This window comes from Patagioenas fasciata, chromosome 4 (assembly GCF_037038585.1).
Source record: "Patagioenas fasciata isolate bPatFas1 chromosome 4, bPatFas1.hap1, whole genome shotgun sequence".
NCBI classification, from domain to species: Eukaryota; Metazoa; Chordata; class Aves; order Columbiformes; family Columbidae; genus Patagioenas; species Patagioenas fasciata.
Genome location: NC_092523.1, coordinates 11,812,187 through 11,828,938, shown reverse-complemented (window position 1 = coordinate 11,828,938; position 16,752 = coordinate 11,812,187). Strand labels below are relative to the sequence as shown.

The window sequence follows — 16,752 nt, the reverse complement described above, 5'->3', positions numbered from 1 at the left end:
TAATTTGAATTAGAAATATTTGTTTAGAGGACAAATGTGTTTTCCTCTGTTACTTAGCACCTAGAAGCTGAAAGAGAAGCCCTCCTGGACCTTTCCCAGATCTCTTGCATGAAACAGAATCAGGGCAGAGGGGCATAAGGTCTTGCAGAGATAGATAGAAGAGCTATACATTGTTTGTTTGGGGTTTATCTTTGCCTTTTGTTTTTGTTGCTTTTCCTTCTTGGTTTTTGTGTGGTTTTGTTTGTTTGTTAAATACAAACAAACAAGACTAGTTGCTATTGCTTTTCTGGAAGTTGCTAATTCACTCCCTGTCTGTCCTGAGAGCAGATCCTCTTCTCTGCTCTGTTCTGCAGAAACTGAAAGACGGAGAGCAAAAAGAGGAGGATGCGGATTGGTTTCTGCTGTGCAAATGAGAATATATCCTGGATTAATTTGAACTACTGTAAAGTCTTAAAACTATGTCAGCTGACTTCGTACTGGAGCAGATGGGATGTGCTGCCATACACAACTCTGCCAGCTTCACTAGCACCTGATGGGGCAGAGAATATGAAGCCATGAAGTAGCATTTTGATCTGCTCTCAGTCTGTTTGTCCTTCAGAAAACAGTTATCTAGACAGCACTGCTTCTGTTTGTTGTTCAACCTCCTATTAGCACGCATCAAAATAAAAAGAACCAGGCAATAAAACCTGGTCTGAGTCCAATGTATTCCTCTACTAAATTTCTCTGCCAGTAGTAACGACCATGAGAATGCAAGTTAAATGTACTGTATTTAATCCCACTTTGAGTACCTGCCAAAGACATAAACCAGTTTTGGTATTTAGTCCTGTCTGAGGATTTCTGGATTGCTGCTGTGTTGTGGACAGTACGCTAACAGAAAGGTCTGACCAGTAAAGAGGTAATCTGTGATAAGAGCTAGTAAAATTATTTAACTTAACCTTGTTGTAGTGATTCAAGTACAAACGATTAAACCCAGCTGATGCTGCTACATCTGCTCATCACTCCGGGATTTGTTTGTTCATTTTTGAGATTCTTTTAGAATTGGAGTGAATGTATCATATTTAAGCCTAAGCCACAACTTGATGTCAGTTCCCTGGAAAGCCTACAAGGTTTAATAAAACCCAGAAATTAAAAGGCATAGCTGGGAAAGTCCTTGTATTCCCAACCATCCCTTCCCTGGCTGCTTTTTAGTGCTTGTAGGTTTTGATTGCACACCTGTGCAATACCTACCAGTAGTCCTATTTGATATAGCCATTGTTAGCACACAACAAAACTACAATGAGAGCAAGTGACATACACAGAGTACTAATAATGGGCTGAAAAATAACTAAGCAAGCTAGAAATGATAGATGGATGGATGGATGGAAATATTGTATGGGTGGGAGGTGCAGTAGCTGAACTACACTTCAGAAAGGTGCAGGTTTATAGGGTTGCCCAGAGGAGGCAATTATGCACAGGAGAATGGACAAAGCTCCACAGAAGGACACACTATAAAGCTTAGGTTCCAGTCCCTTGGAAAGGAGGAAAAGAACAGGTGATCTAAGGTAAAAGTCAATGAAATAATCCTTTCAGATCTTCTGTTCTCCATGCGTTACAGCATGCAACTATGGAAACATGTATAAATAGTGGTGACAAATTGATAAACTTGCCTTTGTTGCTAATTACCTTAATGTCATTCTTAGGTCCCCATCTACCCTACTTACACTGTACATTTTTATCTTGGTACCAAATAGACATCCTACTAAAGGTTTGGGGCCCTTTGGATATCAGATATTGAGGATTTTAATGAGTTGTTGCAGTGGAGCTTGTTAAGGATATGATGTTTGTGGGTGCCAGATCTAGACCACCAGGGATGTAAAGATTTCTATTGTTCACTCTGATGCTCAGGGGCGTCTCCATCACAGATTTGTGGGTGCAGCTGCTGCTGTTCCCAACAGCACGTTCGGCAGCAGTGAGGCTGAGTATGTGTCCCAGAGTGTCGTGCACAAATGCACGTGTACACACGTGTGTGATGTCACGTGCATTTACCAGCACCAACAGCCCTCACATAAATGTAAGTACAGAGAGCCCAGTCTCTCTCAGAGAGGGAGATTACATGAGGTGGGGGGGAAAGGGAAGGGGAATTAAGAAAGGATTTTGTATGAAAATAGACTAGATTGCAGGGACTGGGCACAGGACTCAGTCACAAGCATACTGCCCGGCAGCCTGTTTGCAAGCAGCTCTCCCCTTTATCCCACTCCTCGCTGATTTTCCTACTCTTGTGCCTCCCTGATCCACTCTGGTCCTTCTTCTTGTGCCTTCACTTAAGCATACCATAGTAAGATTTGCATGGTCCATGAAGTCACTTCTAATATCCCATAATATTCATTATAATCACATTTCATGTTTCTTATCAGTGGCAAAGTTCAGGCTGACTCCCTTCAATGCTATGACCAGGTTGTTGTTTAATTGATCCATTAGTCAGTGATCAACACGTTCTGATCCCTGTTTATGTCTCCTTCATCACCTGTTTGCTAATTCCTGAGTGTCTGTGCTTTAATTTACCACTTTCCTTGTTATTTGTTTATTCTATTATACTGTATAGTCCTTGACCTGAGAACTTACTGAACAAAGTGCTTCTTCATTGTGTGCATCCATGCAGAGCTCACTTGGCAGTATGTTGGTGTGTATGGGATTCATACCATACAACACACCCAGGTGTTGCAGGGGATGAGCTAACCCTAAGCCAGGCCAGTTCTCCCATTCTCATGTTTTGAACAAACCTACATGTGCAAACCTCAGGTATGGGTTATCTTTGACAGCAATACCAAAAGCCTCTGCCTCTCCTCCTGCCCAGTGCTTCCTTTTCATCCTTTAAGGAAGTCAAGAAAAAACAAAATGGAAAGACAAGAACCTTAAAGGACTCCTAGGCAGGCTGGCAAGCACGATTGTGGTGTGGGACAGGATATAGCTTCGGAAGCTCAAAGAGTGGGTAGAGCTCTGCTTTTGTCATCTGAGATGATGGCCCCTTAAAGCCACTCTACAGATCTAGACAATGTTGTAAAGAAACCCAAGGTGACCTGCAGGAGTGAGGATGCCACATTTCAGCTGTATGTAAAGGTGGTAACTCCGGTACTGGAAAGCTTGCACTGAGGCCAAGGAGTCCCTGACTCTTGACAAGGCTAATTAGACTGAGTAAATTGCTGTGATGATGAGACACAATGTTTGTTTTGTTTCATAGCTCTTCCAAGTTAATCACTAGGTCATATTGCCTTGTGCAAGGCAGGGAAAATACTGTCTCCATTTGACTCTGATGAATACAATATAATGGCCCAAAGGCTGATTGAACAAGGGATATGTGAGGAAATCAATGCCCAGACAAGCTACAAATAATGTATATGGATACAATAATCTTGAGAACAACAAATGATATAATATGTACCACAATTATTTAATTCAGGGAATTAATGAATGGACATTTCCAAATGACACCACCTCAGTATTCCCAGTGTGATGGGACTTCATCTCATTAGTATTTGAGATAAAGTATGGAGCACGTTATGAATGTGAAGTATCACAGTAGGGCTAATAGCACTGGCAAAAGCAAGTGTCAGTGTTTTGCAAAATGTTTTGGGGGATCCTGGTAAACTAGACTTATATTTGCTGAGATTTTAAAATATGTGGTCCTAAAGTATGTGGCATCTAAACTGGGGCTGGTGGCCTGAAGCATGGTGAAGGGGACAAGACATGAGGATATAGTACCTAGGTTGAACAGTGTGAAATAAAGTGAGAAATCACAGGCAGAAATAAAAGAGTGCCAACATGAAAAAGACAGAAAATTGGAAACCTGATGGGATTACAGATACTGATGAATTAGTTCTGCAGCAGAGCTCGCCTCAAAAAAGCATTGGGATATGTAGGAGAGATATCACTTCATGCACATAAGGAATGCAGAAAATCACAAGACAGACATCAGCATTTCCAAGGACTAGGAGTCAGCTTCTGTTTGTAGGTATAATCTCCACAGCCTTTTTTTGCTGTAAGGAATTTGGCCTCATCCCTTAGGTTAGATCTGGGCATCCTCATTACTCCCTTTTAGCACAAAATACATAGCCCAGTACAGAGTCAGGCTTGGGCTCAGACTCACCCTAGGCTGTACCTGAGCACAGCGAGTACTGATGTGCCTGACTGATATTCAGAACAGTCAACCACAGGCTGCCAAACAGCAGAGCTGTGTTGGTACTATCTTCGTTTTTTTTTCCTTTTTTATTATTGAGAGAGAGATAGAGGGTCCAGACATCCTGCTGTGTGATCAGGGCAGAAAAAAGGGCAGCTAAATACCATTCTTCTTAGAAGTTTTGTCTTTAGTGCTGTTTATTCCCAGGTCAGACTCTGCAGTTTCCAGGCCTAGTAGGAAATTGTGGAGGCAAGAAAAGCCCCACTCTCTTGCAGAGCCTGGCAGCAGAGAACATTCTTTACCGTGGATCTTCCCAACCCATCTAGCAGTGTAACCTCTTCCAATTGCTATTCAAGACACATAGAGCTTTCTTTTGCCCCATCAGCCTCTTTTGTGTGTTTCCCTACAGGGGGGTTTATTTGATTACATTATCATATAGCACCATAACTCCCTACTGATCTCTGATAGTGATCAGCAGGAGCCAGTGTGGTCTGACTGCAAGAACGGATTCTCTGCTCTTGTACGTAACCACATATCTGTCCTCAAAGGAACATGCACTCCCTGGAAATATAGGATGCTTCAATCTGGTTTGGTCTAGATTTTTGAAGAAAAAATCCTTTTCCTGTGACACAGGATATTTTTTGTTATGTAGGTAAGAAATCACATCTTATCTAAGGCAAGATACTCCACCATACCTGTTGCATAGGGATAAAAACAGACAATGAATATTTCTCTGAAAAAAAACCAACCAACCAACCAAAAACCTAAAAAAAATCAATTGAAGATAAACTAATATAGATTTACCATCTACATAAAACATGTATTGTTGTTCTGGAATCTTATCTACATTTTTGCAAAGTTTGTTGTGTTTTTTTTTTAGGAATAGACAGAAAAGACTGGTATCCCTCCAAGTTCCTTTTTGTAAACTGGATCTCATCTTCAGTAAAATGCCCAAGAGGAGATTGTAGATGGGGATCATGGTGGCTATTTTGTGGATTCCCACTCTCTCTCTGCTGGAGGGGATGCAGCTTAGAGTCCCTTTGCTGTCGTGTTGTGTTTCAAACTTGCAGTTAAGTGGATTATGAAATACCATTCTTTGGGGGGAAAGTTGCTTTCAATGGTTTGCTTTTCTCTCTTTTTCCTCGTCTCTCTCCAGGCAGTTGTTCTCAGTTTAAGCAAAACTTGCTTTAACAAAGCTCCCATGCCCCTTAGGAAAACTGCTGCATAAAGACCAAAGGCATCGGACTCTTGGCTGAGGAGCAGGCAGACGCATCCCTGCAGGGACCCCCCTTCAGTCAAACTGTTTATGAAATTGTAAGGCAGGCTGTGAGAGAGACGGTCAGGAGGCAGAGGGGAGGGGGAGCTGATTCCTCCTCCCTCTCAAAGTCCTTTTGCTTTCCAAGCTCAAATGCTAGCTGAAATCTGACGCCTGGACTGCATATACTGTGAGACGTGGGCATGCCCTTGCAGTGCACTGATTTCCTCTGCAGCTTGGAGAACCAGAGCCGCGCCGAGCCTCTGAGCGAGGAGCCGCTCCATCAGGCAGCGAGTGCCACATCCCTGTGCTGCTCACACAAGGGGCTCCAGTATGGTCCTGAGGCTCCTGCTCCTCCTCGGAGGGCTGCTTAGGGCCACCAAGCCTGCGCCCCGCTGTGAAACCGGCCAGGAGACCCTAGGTAAGGCTAACCACCCCAAAAGCCCCCCCCTTCCTCTCTCCTTCCTTCTCTTGGAGATGGGTAGAGAAAATGGTCCAGCTTCAGGATGGGGGAGGCAGGAGCTCTGTCACTCTCCCCTAGGAATGAGGGGATCAGTTCTCTAGAAACTGCAGACTGACAGTGATGAAACTGGGGTTGTATTTGGGAAGCGTGGATGGGAAGGCAGGCGGTGGTGTGGCTCTGAGATAGAAAAACAAGTCTCTGATGTAAGGGAGTGTAATATTCCCCCATCACTGTCTTTTCAGCCTGCGTGTAGATGTGACTTTCTATCAATTTACAGAGTTCCCAGTCGGTGGAAACCTCCTTGCTGTCATGGGGAATACAAAGGATTCACCCCACCTCTGGCCTTGCCTTCTAGGAACGTGGTAGTCAGATTGCAAGAAGATGAACTTTCAACCTTCTGTGTGATTTTCTGCTTAAGAAAAAATAATCTTCTCCCTACATTTAGCTTTAGGTCACTTATTTCAAATCCAAAATATGAGAAGATTTATTAGGATCTGACAGCTGTAGGGTGTGTTTTAGCTTGCTATAAGCAATATGGAATTTGTATGAGCTGATTGGCTGGAAAAGCTGATCTAGCCATCAGAATAAAGGTCAGATAGGAACATGCTGCTAAATGGATTGAAAACTTTTGGTTCAGTAACCAGCCGATTAATAAAAAACATTAACAGTATATTTTAAAAACATGTGGTGTTTTTAATCAAGTCGGCTTAATTCAGCTTTCATTTATGTAGGGACAGTGGATAAGTGAATTCCAGTGTAGTGACAAGGTCTATTCCAGGAAAACTCTTTTCAGAGGGTTCAAACTCAAAATGATTCAGAAAAATAATTATTTTATGGGAATACAAGAAGGGATAATTTAACCTGAAACTGACCTTAATGTTACGCAAGGAAGTTCAGCTATATTTCAGTGCTTAAATATAAACTGTAGACAGTCACTGGCACTGAACTGCTACACAAGGCAGTCCATGAGCCATGTACTGCTTATAATTTGAGAGTGCTTTTCCCACGAACATCAAAGTGAGGTCTACCGCAGCCAGAAAGGGATTTATTTTTGGATAGAGCTGCACAAAGAGAAGCGTTGTAGACTATTTACAGTCAATTACAGGAAGAGGCTGTGTGTTTTGCAGCATGTCCTTTCTCTGCGAGGTATGATTCTGCTCCAGTTCCAGCTGATCAAAGTTTTGCCTTGAGGTATTAATCCTAGCAACCACAAACATAGGGATCATTGGGGGTAACTGCTGTGGCAGAAGATTTTGTGAGTGTCAGCAACTGTGCTGTCTTTAGGGGATGGTTTGAGGAAAGGCAGATGATGGAAATACACCTTGCATGTGGTGGCACTGGACCACTGAATATGGCCCTAGATTGATGGCTAGTGGTGGGGAAAGTGAGCTGCCAACGTCACTGTATGGTGTGTGATGTAAGGGGCACAATTCATACTGGAGAGATGTTGGACCAGGGAATAGGGTAACACCTTGAACGGTAAGACACCTGCCAGATTTTTCAAGGCCCTTCCTTTTCTAGAGGAGAGATAAGGTATTATCAGATCATATGAAAAGAAAGTGGACGGTGATGCTGCACATGTTCACAAATTATCTCAACATGCAGAACAGTAGGTTATGTCTTCAACTGTAGCAGTGGGAGTTTCTCCCCTGTTTTGGGATCCCTTGTGCAGATCTTGGTGGATCTCAGTGGCCAGATCTGTGGTGCTCTGCAGAAGGAGACCAGCTTGGAGCTGCTCGTGCAGGAGAGAAGGGCAGCAGGAACCAGTGTCACTGTCTGACTCACAGCAAGGCTTGAGCTGGCTTCTGCAGGCTGCCTGGCCTTCTCGGTGATATTTGCTCTGCTCTGACTCATTTTTCTTTTTAAACAAGAAACCAAAATGAGACACAGCTAACAATACCAAGTTTCTTACAAAATGCCTTGTGCTCTTCTGTTTAGAAAAATAACTAAATGGTTACTGTCATCCAGCCTCACAATATGGTACAGGCATCACACACCAGGTAGGGAGCTTTTTGAGCAGCAGCTGGGAACCATGGCAGTGAAAGAGGGCAGATCCCTTCTCCCTAGCTGTACCCTGTATCCTTGGGGAGCCAGTAAGCCACTGTCTCCCGCAGCGATAAGGTGTCACATTGTCCTGTTGCAAGGTGGCACTTTCAGAGCCTGATGGGCTTTACTGGCTTCTTAGCCTCTAGATTAAGTGAGAAAAATATCACTCAGCCTGTTTCCCCTGAAAGGTGGCCAGCTTTTGGTGGAGACAGTTAATAGCACAGACTCCTGTTTCATCAGAGTTGTGTGTGTTTCTACTGCTGACATCAGCAGTGGTAATTAGTTAAATGGAGCACTTTACCATCACTGACAACAAAAATAAAAACAAAGTAGAAGCACGTGCCTTGAAACAGTAAAAGCTCGTGACTTCCCTTGCAACTGGGGCCAGCTCTGCCGTTGGGATGCTATCAGGGGTCAGGCTAAGGCTGCAAAATAACAGCGGTAAAACCCTGTCTGATCGCTCCTGTTCAGAGGGTGCTTTTTTGGGGACTTTTGGGGCAGAGATACGCCAGTGCTCAGGTGCATGTATGGACCCCCAGGGCTTATAAGGTGAGCGGGGAGGCAACACCCGGGCGCTAGTCCAGGGACCGGCGGCTGCGGGCACCGGGTGCTGCAGCCTCCGCCAGCGGCTCTGGGTCGCGCTGCCGTCTGTGGTGCCACCGTGTGGGCTCCTCAGCTTGTACAGACGGCTTCTGGGGAGACAACGGAGCTGGGTCGGGTTGAGAGGCAAAAAGGATGCCTGAGCCTTTTGCTCCCCCCTCTTCCTGTCCGAGCATTTGAGAGCTGTTTCGGGTACGTGGTGTTGCCCATCAGGTGTCACTTCTGAGGACCGGAGCAGCAGAGGTGGGTGAGCAGCTGGAGCACTGCTCCCAGGGCTGCTCTGGCTTGCGCACTTATCACCTTGTTGCCTCATCTCTCACCCACCTTGGCACTTCTCATCTTCCTGACTTGCCTTGGCCAGAGATTTCCCCTTCCTGAAGGTCTCAAAGTTTGACCACTGGAGATGGGAGGGAGCAGAGAGGAATAAGAAAGAGAGCTGAGGAGGGAAAATCCAGCAGACTGGGTTACTGTATTTTCCTCAAGGGCTCATTACAGCTTTTGTGGCACTAGCTCTTCTCCAAGCCATGTCATCGAGTAAAGTTCATTTTGTTCTGGAAAGAAAGACTGATTGAAGAATGGGCTTCACATGTAGATGCTACACCTCCCCGCTCTCCTTCTCTGGTGTTCCCATCTCCATAGTATGCCATGGTTTGCTGCTAAGTGACAAAATGAAAAGCTATTGCCTTCCACAAGCTTCATGCTGGCCCCACCTTCAAGGGACCATTTGTTCACTTGCTGTGCACATTTCTAATGCTCGTTTCAGGGTGAAACCCACACCTGTGCACACACCCAAGGCAAGAGCTTCTCCAGCTACTGCTGCTCTCGTGTGTGTGACTGCACTGGGTGACCTGGTAGTGGGCTGGGGACTGCTCCCCTGTGTCAGGGTCAGTGGTACTGGTTGGGTCCCCTGTCCTGCCGTGGTTGGCACAGGCAGGTGCTGACAGCAAGCGTGGCAACAGCATTGTGCTGCCACATGTGGGAAAGCCCAAGCTGTAGGAATCTCGCCTGCTGCATCTGAGACGGATGTGTCCAAGTCTTGTCAAGACAAAAAAATGCAGAACTAGCGTCTACATCATGCACACTCGCAAGATGAGAAATTCCAGCACTCATAAACCTGGTTTTCATCACCGAGTCATATGAGTTTCTCTGGATTCCCACCAACTCAAGTATTTCTACACAATTATTATTTTAGCATTAGCGACTTTCAACTACATTTAACATTAGAAATGAGATCAGAAACAGCCACTTACAGGGGGAAAGTAAGTTTATATTGAAAATATAATACATCGGTATATCCTTTTACTGCTGAAGTAGTTTATGTATGATTTTAATCTGAAGGCAAAGTTTTCTTCAGAATACTTGTTCAGACATTTTTAAAGCATGGGTGTGTAAATACATAGAAGTCAAAAACTGAACAAAAACCTTACTGTCCTAAGGCACAGCTAGGCTTTTAACAAGATTTAGTAAAACTAATGGTTGATCCCCTTTAACATTTCTAGACATTACCTTTTCCTTCCACAGTCAATTAGTGATTGTTTGGGGGCCCTGGCTGTCTGATAGCTACTGTGGTCCCCTTTGGGCTGCCCAGGCCATGTGAGAGCCATCCTCTCCTCAAGCTTGCACCAAATGTTGGGTAAAAGTCCCAGGTGCCATTGTCTGAGGAGGGGCTGAGCATGGAAGTATTATGTAGAAGTCAGGTTGTGAACGTGGTGTTTGAGACTGGTGGGGTACATCCTCGTTTATTTACTGGGCTTTTATGACTGCCAAATCTTGTTTGAACAGTCACCCTCCCAGTTGAATGCAGCTGTCATGGGTCAATAGGGTTTAAGGACCTAGAGTTGCTTTGACCATTGCAAAAATAAAACTGAAATTTCAATCCCTTTGTTTATCATATTGTAACTCCATTGATTTAATTGGCACTATTTCATTTTTGCAGGGTTATAACAGGACACTCCTATCTAGGAGACAATGTGAGATTAAGATACAGATTTAGAATTCTAGTGCTATGAAGATTTTAGTCAAGGCTGTTGAATGAACTGTCAGTTTTTTTGTAACATAAAAATATCACATTGGCTAAAACTGAACTACTACAGAAGAACCAGATTTTTTGTTAATTACAATACTTCTCATACTTTTAAACTAATGAAAAGACAGAGTTATGGTAAGGGGCTGGACAGACTGTGCTTAAAAAGGATGAAATGAAGTTCTGGTAAATGTTTTGGAATGGTTGTAGCACCAAAGACAAAACCCTTAATTTTTCAGATATGATCCTCTGTCCAGTTGCATTCAACAGGGTTGAACAAGCTCAAAGGTAAGCTTAAGACTCTGTGGTGAGCTGTTGAGCTGTTGGCCAAAGCACTTTGGGAGTACCGCAACCTCAGACAGTGGGAACTGAGCTATAGAGAGTATATGGTCACAAAGTGAAGCTATGGAGCCATCACAACTCCACATTACCAGCCTAATAAGTGGCTTCACCCTTCTCCAGTCACCCTGAGACAAATTTGATCCTTCAGACCAGGGATGTCAAACTCATTTTCAGCAGGGGCCACATCAACTTCGTGGTTTGCCTTCAAAGGGCCGAATGGAATTTCAGGACTACATTTATACAGTCCTGAAATTCCATTCGGCCCTTTGAAGCCAACCATGAGGCTGATGTGGTCCCTGGTAAAAATGAGTTTAACACCAATGCTTTAGACAATAGTTGTAGAGATCTCCTGTCCTATTCCACCTTCTCACCCCATCTGTTGTTTTAATGCCAGCATTTCCCAGGTCTGGGCTGATTTATCCTTCCTTTGTTGGCCAGACATTGAGAGATGGTCTCAATATATCTCCAGATCATCTTGGTGCACAGTGAACGCATGTCAGCAGCAGCCCAGCCACTTGTGCAGCCCAACAAGTCTTCAGTCAATGTGGCAACTCCAGGGTCATTTTGCTGTCGTCGTCATTGTTGCTTTTGTTTTCCCAGCTGGAAGTTCCTCCCTTCACAAATCGCAAAACATCTCAGATGAGGCCAAAAAAGGGCACTTAGCAGTTTTTGTTTTATGATCGTGCTTCTATTCAGGATTTTCAGCTGGGAGGACTCCCTGGAGAAGCACATACTGGACAGAGACACAGATGGGGTGGAACCAGGGATCCTGTCGCTAGAAGTACCAAGTCTGGGGTGAGGACAAATAGGCAGATTGCAATATCCTTCCTCAGTTCTTTTAGGCTCTTGCAACTGCAGCATTATTTGAATTGCATCTGGACAGTTAGAAGCAATGGAGAACTGGCCACCACTGAGTCTGGCTTTGAGCCGTTGCCGAGTGGCACATCCCAATGTGCATCTGCACAGATTTTGACCTGTGATCTGCAGGTTCCATGAACTCCTATCATCCATGAGAAACCTTCGGCATCTTCTTGCAGGCCCCAAACCAGACCTGTGAGAGAAACAGTCCTGGAAGTGACTGCAGTGTCATTGCTGTGGGAATACTGTCAGTAGTTCAATAAAAATGGGTGTTTAACCAAGTGCCAGGCAGCGGGCGGGTTAGAAAAACGCTGATTAACAACAAACACCGGCTTGTGTCTTCCCGCTGTGATGTTGCTCTGCAAAGTGAAGGCAGATTAGGCAGTAATCTCTTTCAGGTGCTTTCAGGCTTCTGCATGTGAAAGAATAGGACTAAAGCAGGGCTTGTCTCACTGCCTGCACGTTGGACTCCTGCCGGTTTGCAAACATGTCACTCCCCTGAGGCAGTTACTACAATTGCTGGAGTGGAAAAGTAGTAACAAGAACTCAGTCCTCTACTTACAAAAGCTTTGATGTGTCCCAGAGAAGGAGTTAACCACATGGGCTGCTTTTTGCAAGTGCTCCTCTCTCCTCCTGTTTTCTGGGAATTCCTGCTCTGTGGCTGGGGATCTTCTCCACTTCTGCCTCTGCATGTATGCCTTAGGGATGTATTATAGCTGCCTTCTCTCCTTGGCTTGCTTCTTGACCATTTTCCCCCTTAGCCAAGCTACTCAGCTGCCTCATTCCTCTGCCACTAGTGCCCTTAGTCCTTCACTTCTGCACTTTCCTCCCTGCTGTTCTGATCCAGTATACAATACTGTAATGGCTCTTGTCCTGCTCTTGTCCTTATGCTGTTGCCAGGAGCTTGCTCCAGAGGCAGTCTGTGCTTTGCCATTTGCAGGTGCTGCTGCCATATTTTGCAAAATGGTACAGCTCAGCAGTGTTTGCATACTACTGCTGATATTAAGTTTTGTCTTTTTAGTGTTACACAGCAGATTACCATTGCAAAGACTGACTGTGTAGAACCGCAAGGAGAGTAACACTAATGTGATCAGAAACTGAGAAGCTTTGTTTGGAAAAGCAGAGGTTTTGACTATAAACAAAGTAAAATGAATACATATGTCTTCCAGTTTAAAATACTATTGTGAGAAGCCCAGAAAGCTAGTAGGGGGTGTGCTGGTCTGCACAAGATAAATTATCTAATTTTGTCTGATCTGTCAGTCATAACAATGCAATTGTGTAAGCCTCACTGAGTGATTTAGATATTTTAAATTTAAGACGGACCCTTGGGCTTATTGCATATCCTCAAGTGCACAACTCTCCTGTTGGCTTTGCTTTTGAAAAGGCAAGCGGCCAAGCCATGGCACTGAAAGTAGCTGTTGGGCTCTATTGTCTGGGTTAGGGTTAATCACAGCAGTTTGCTGCTTACAGTGCTGAATCATCAAGGGGAAAAAATGTAAGCTTGGCAGTAAAATATGTATGTGCTGCATTGTAGATTTTCAAGCTTGCTTGGCAAATTAAAACCAGAAGTGTATACTATAGAGAGGGCTCAGAAAGCTTGAAATGGCTTTTCTCCTCTTCAATAAGTTATTTTATCTATAATCTTAAATAGAAACTGTGCTGCTGAAAGGACTTTTGTAGCTCTGGTGGAATAGCTAAAGTACAAAAATAAACATAAAAAATTAAAAAGGCTGTTCTGGATCAGGAAGAAAAAGGTCTCTCTGTACCAACATGTCCACAGATAGGACTATGAGAAGAGATGGCACTGTCTTCCTCTGAGCCCAGGGAAGCCTCTGCTTAACAAATGGGAGAGGTTTGAGCTCTTTCAGGCACATGACAAACAGCAGCTCAAGCCTACCAAGTTAATTTAGAGAGCTGAGAATCTCTCTGTATATCATTGTCTGTCATTCTTCTCATGAAAAAGAGAAAGGGAGTGACTGAACTCTTCTGGCATTTCCAGAGCTTTGACAAAATGAACTGTAACAGGTGGGGATGGGGCTTTGCTGGTCATTTCTTTGTGCAGAGACCCAGACCCAGCGGTGCAGAATGTGCAGCTGCATCTCAGGAACTGGTCTTGGAGATTTTCCTGCTGCCTGCTCTCCAGGCAGGCTCTGGCCCAATTACGTGCATCCACACGTATTTATATAAGTACATACACTGCAGAGTTATCTTTGGCCCTTGCAGAGCTGCACTCTCCAAAACATACGCAAGCATTGGCATTAGGAAACATAGGAAAAGTCCAAAGACAACATCAGCACACATCCACATTTAAGACACACTATAAAGCAAGGTCTGGTATAAGCCGGACCTTTTCTCTTTTGCTTTTATGTACATTAACTCCTGATAATCTGAAAGTTCAAGATACTTCACATCTGGTTGTTTACAAGACAGAGCTGTGGGTGATGTATGGATTATATGACAGCTTTCACGGGGCTGTGGTGGTGGGGTGAGGTGTTACAGTTTGGGCAGAGCTGGACCCTGAGATGGTAGAAGCAGCTGCAGATATGTCTCTGGCAGAGAGAAACACATAAGAAAACAGTAACATATGCTACAAAAATGTGAGGGTTAGGTCCAAGTTCGGGCTTAGTTCTAGGTTTAGGACCTAGGAGGAAGGAGTCAGTTTTGCTGCTAGTCAATGAGTGAGTCTTGGTAGCTCTGAGTTTGTGAGGGAAATCCTGAGCCAAAAGTAGTGGAAAAGTATTACCCTTTGCTGAAGAATCACCCCTGCTTAACACATACTGAGATTAACAACTTCGGTTGCCATGGGAAAGGTTTATATGGATTTGGGTTCCTCATCTAAAAGATAAATTTATCATCATCACCCAATGCCTTTGTTATTGGGTAACAGCCGTATTAATAGATCAATAAATACATTGCCTCTCCATAGAAGTATGGTAAAAATAACGAAGTATAGAAACCAGCTAGCAATCTGAAACCAGACCTCTTTTTAGCTCTCCTATGCTAACATCTACTCCTGCTCACAAAACGATCCAGTCCTTTTGTGAACCCAGCTACCGCATATGACTTAGCAAAGTTTCACGTGTCTCTTCCATCAGGTATCCGTTGCTTCCCAGCACCTTTCCCTCTGGCCAGCTGGGCAGAAAGAGGCATCTGCTAAATGTGGCAAGGCTGTTGCTGCTGCTTGGAGAGCCAAAGCAGGGGGAAGCATCCGCACCGTGCCCAGACGCCGCCTGCTGCATTTCCCCTTTGGTTTCCTCTGCTTGTTCCAGCTTGTTGCTAGAATACCTTTTTGCTCCAGCTGAATAAGCAGAATACTGAGACGCTATTGAGAATAGGTTTGTGCCACGTATCAAGCTGACTGATGGCTATAGCACTACTACACAGTAATAGCAGTCTGGAAGGTCGTATGTGCTTCAGTTTTGTTAGTTGATCAGTGCATGTTAGAGAGACAAACAAAAAGGACATTTGTAGCTTGGTCACAGAGCCAGCAAAGGGGAAATGCCTCTTGCCTTTGAGTAAACATGAGCAGTTGTGGAAAGACCATTCATGGTCCCCAGATGAACCCATGAAGTTGTTGTGGGTGTGATTTAGTTGGGATATAAGACAATCCAGATTCAGGGAGGAAGTGGCATCCAATTTTATCAGTGGGATTAATTGCTGGAGCTCTTACAAGTGATCACTCCTTTCTCTTTCTCAGCTAGCAGTGTACAAAATGCTGTTCTTTGATTATCCCCACATGTAAAATTACATACAGTATCTGGCTGAGACAAAGCTTTTTTAGAAATGCCTTGACCTTAATAACTAACTCACTGAGGGAAACACTGAAATCCTGTAACAGAAGGCACCGTTGATGAACCAGGTATTGTTTATTGCTATCAGCATAATGTACCAAGCCAGGAGAGGAATGTATATAGATATAATTTCTTCCAGCTTGCTGCTTACCAAAACTTGTTGGTGTTGGACATGGGCTGTTTCTGCAAGTTCAGACCTCTCATTTATTTTATGAGGTAATGTGAATCAACGAAAATTCATAATATAGAACCAGACTAATTTCCAATTAAATATCTCCCTCCAAGATAAAATTCCAAGGTTAGTTTTGTCCTCATTATAATGATTTTATTTTGGCTAAAGAACGATCAACTCATTAGCAACGCATATGAGGACGATTACATTTAAACAAATATGCTGGGAGTAGCAGTTTAAACTTCCTTAGTAGGAAAAACAAAAAAACCCACAAACATAATTAATTTGGTCTTAAGAGGAAAAAACCTCAATTCACTGAGCAAGAAGCTAGATGCCTGTCCCCACCAGTGAGAATTAGAAAAAAACAGCAACATAGCTGGATCCCCAGCACATCATAAGTAAAACATACCTGTTGGTGTTTAAAAAGCTTGCACATAACAGCTGAGCTCTATGAGGCACTGGTGAGAAAACTCCAATACCTTGGTAGCATTATTTCTCTTTAGTTGCCAGTATTGGAGAAGGGCAATTTGGAATCATTGGCTGTAGGAGCAAAAGAGGCCTCTCCTGGGTCATCCAACCATGTTCCATCAAAATCAAAGAGCTTGGTTTATTTGACCTAGCAAATAGGAGGCTGAGGGGATCTGATTGCTTTCTGCAAATAAGCGATAAAGGCGTGCATCGGGGAGCACGGAGAGCTGTTTAAGCTAAAGGACAATGCTGGCACAACAACACATAAACTGGCCAGAATACTTTTAGGCAGGAAATTAAAAGGCAATTTCTAGCTATTAGAGGAGTTAGCTTTTGGAAAAGCTTTCCTGTGGGAGTAGTTGGGGAGGGAAATAATTACTTTTAAGATGTTATTAGAAGGATTATAAAATGCAGTTGCTAGAGATAAGATGAAGTAGGATGGGGAAGAAATACATCCCCTCATATCCACCAAAGGCTTAATTCCTTAAAAGGAAGGTATGCATAGCATTACGTGGGACCAAGAGATTTGTTAGCGTAAGATCCATAAGGCATCTTGGTATGTACAGAGGACTCATACGGAC

General features: G+C 43.9%; 1 protein-coding gene across 1 annotated transcript in view; it reads left to right on the top strand.

The window, feature by feature from the left end:
- The first annotated feature begins 5,485 nt into the window (after window positions 1-5,485).
- The window catches only part of CPZ (carboxypeptidase Z), a 38,481-nt gene continuing 27,214 nt past the window's right edge, over window positions 5,486-16,752 (top strand). Inside the window, exon 1 of the mRNA XM_065837737.2 lies at window positions 5,486-5,829. Coding sequence (XP_065693809.1) covers window positions 5,742-5,829 — 88 coding nt within the window. The 5' untranslated portion in view covers window positions 5,486-5,741. The remainder of the gene's footprint in view (window positions 5,830-16,752) is intronic.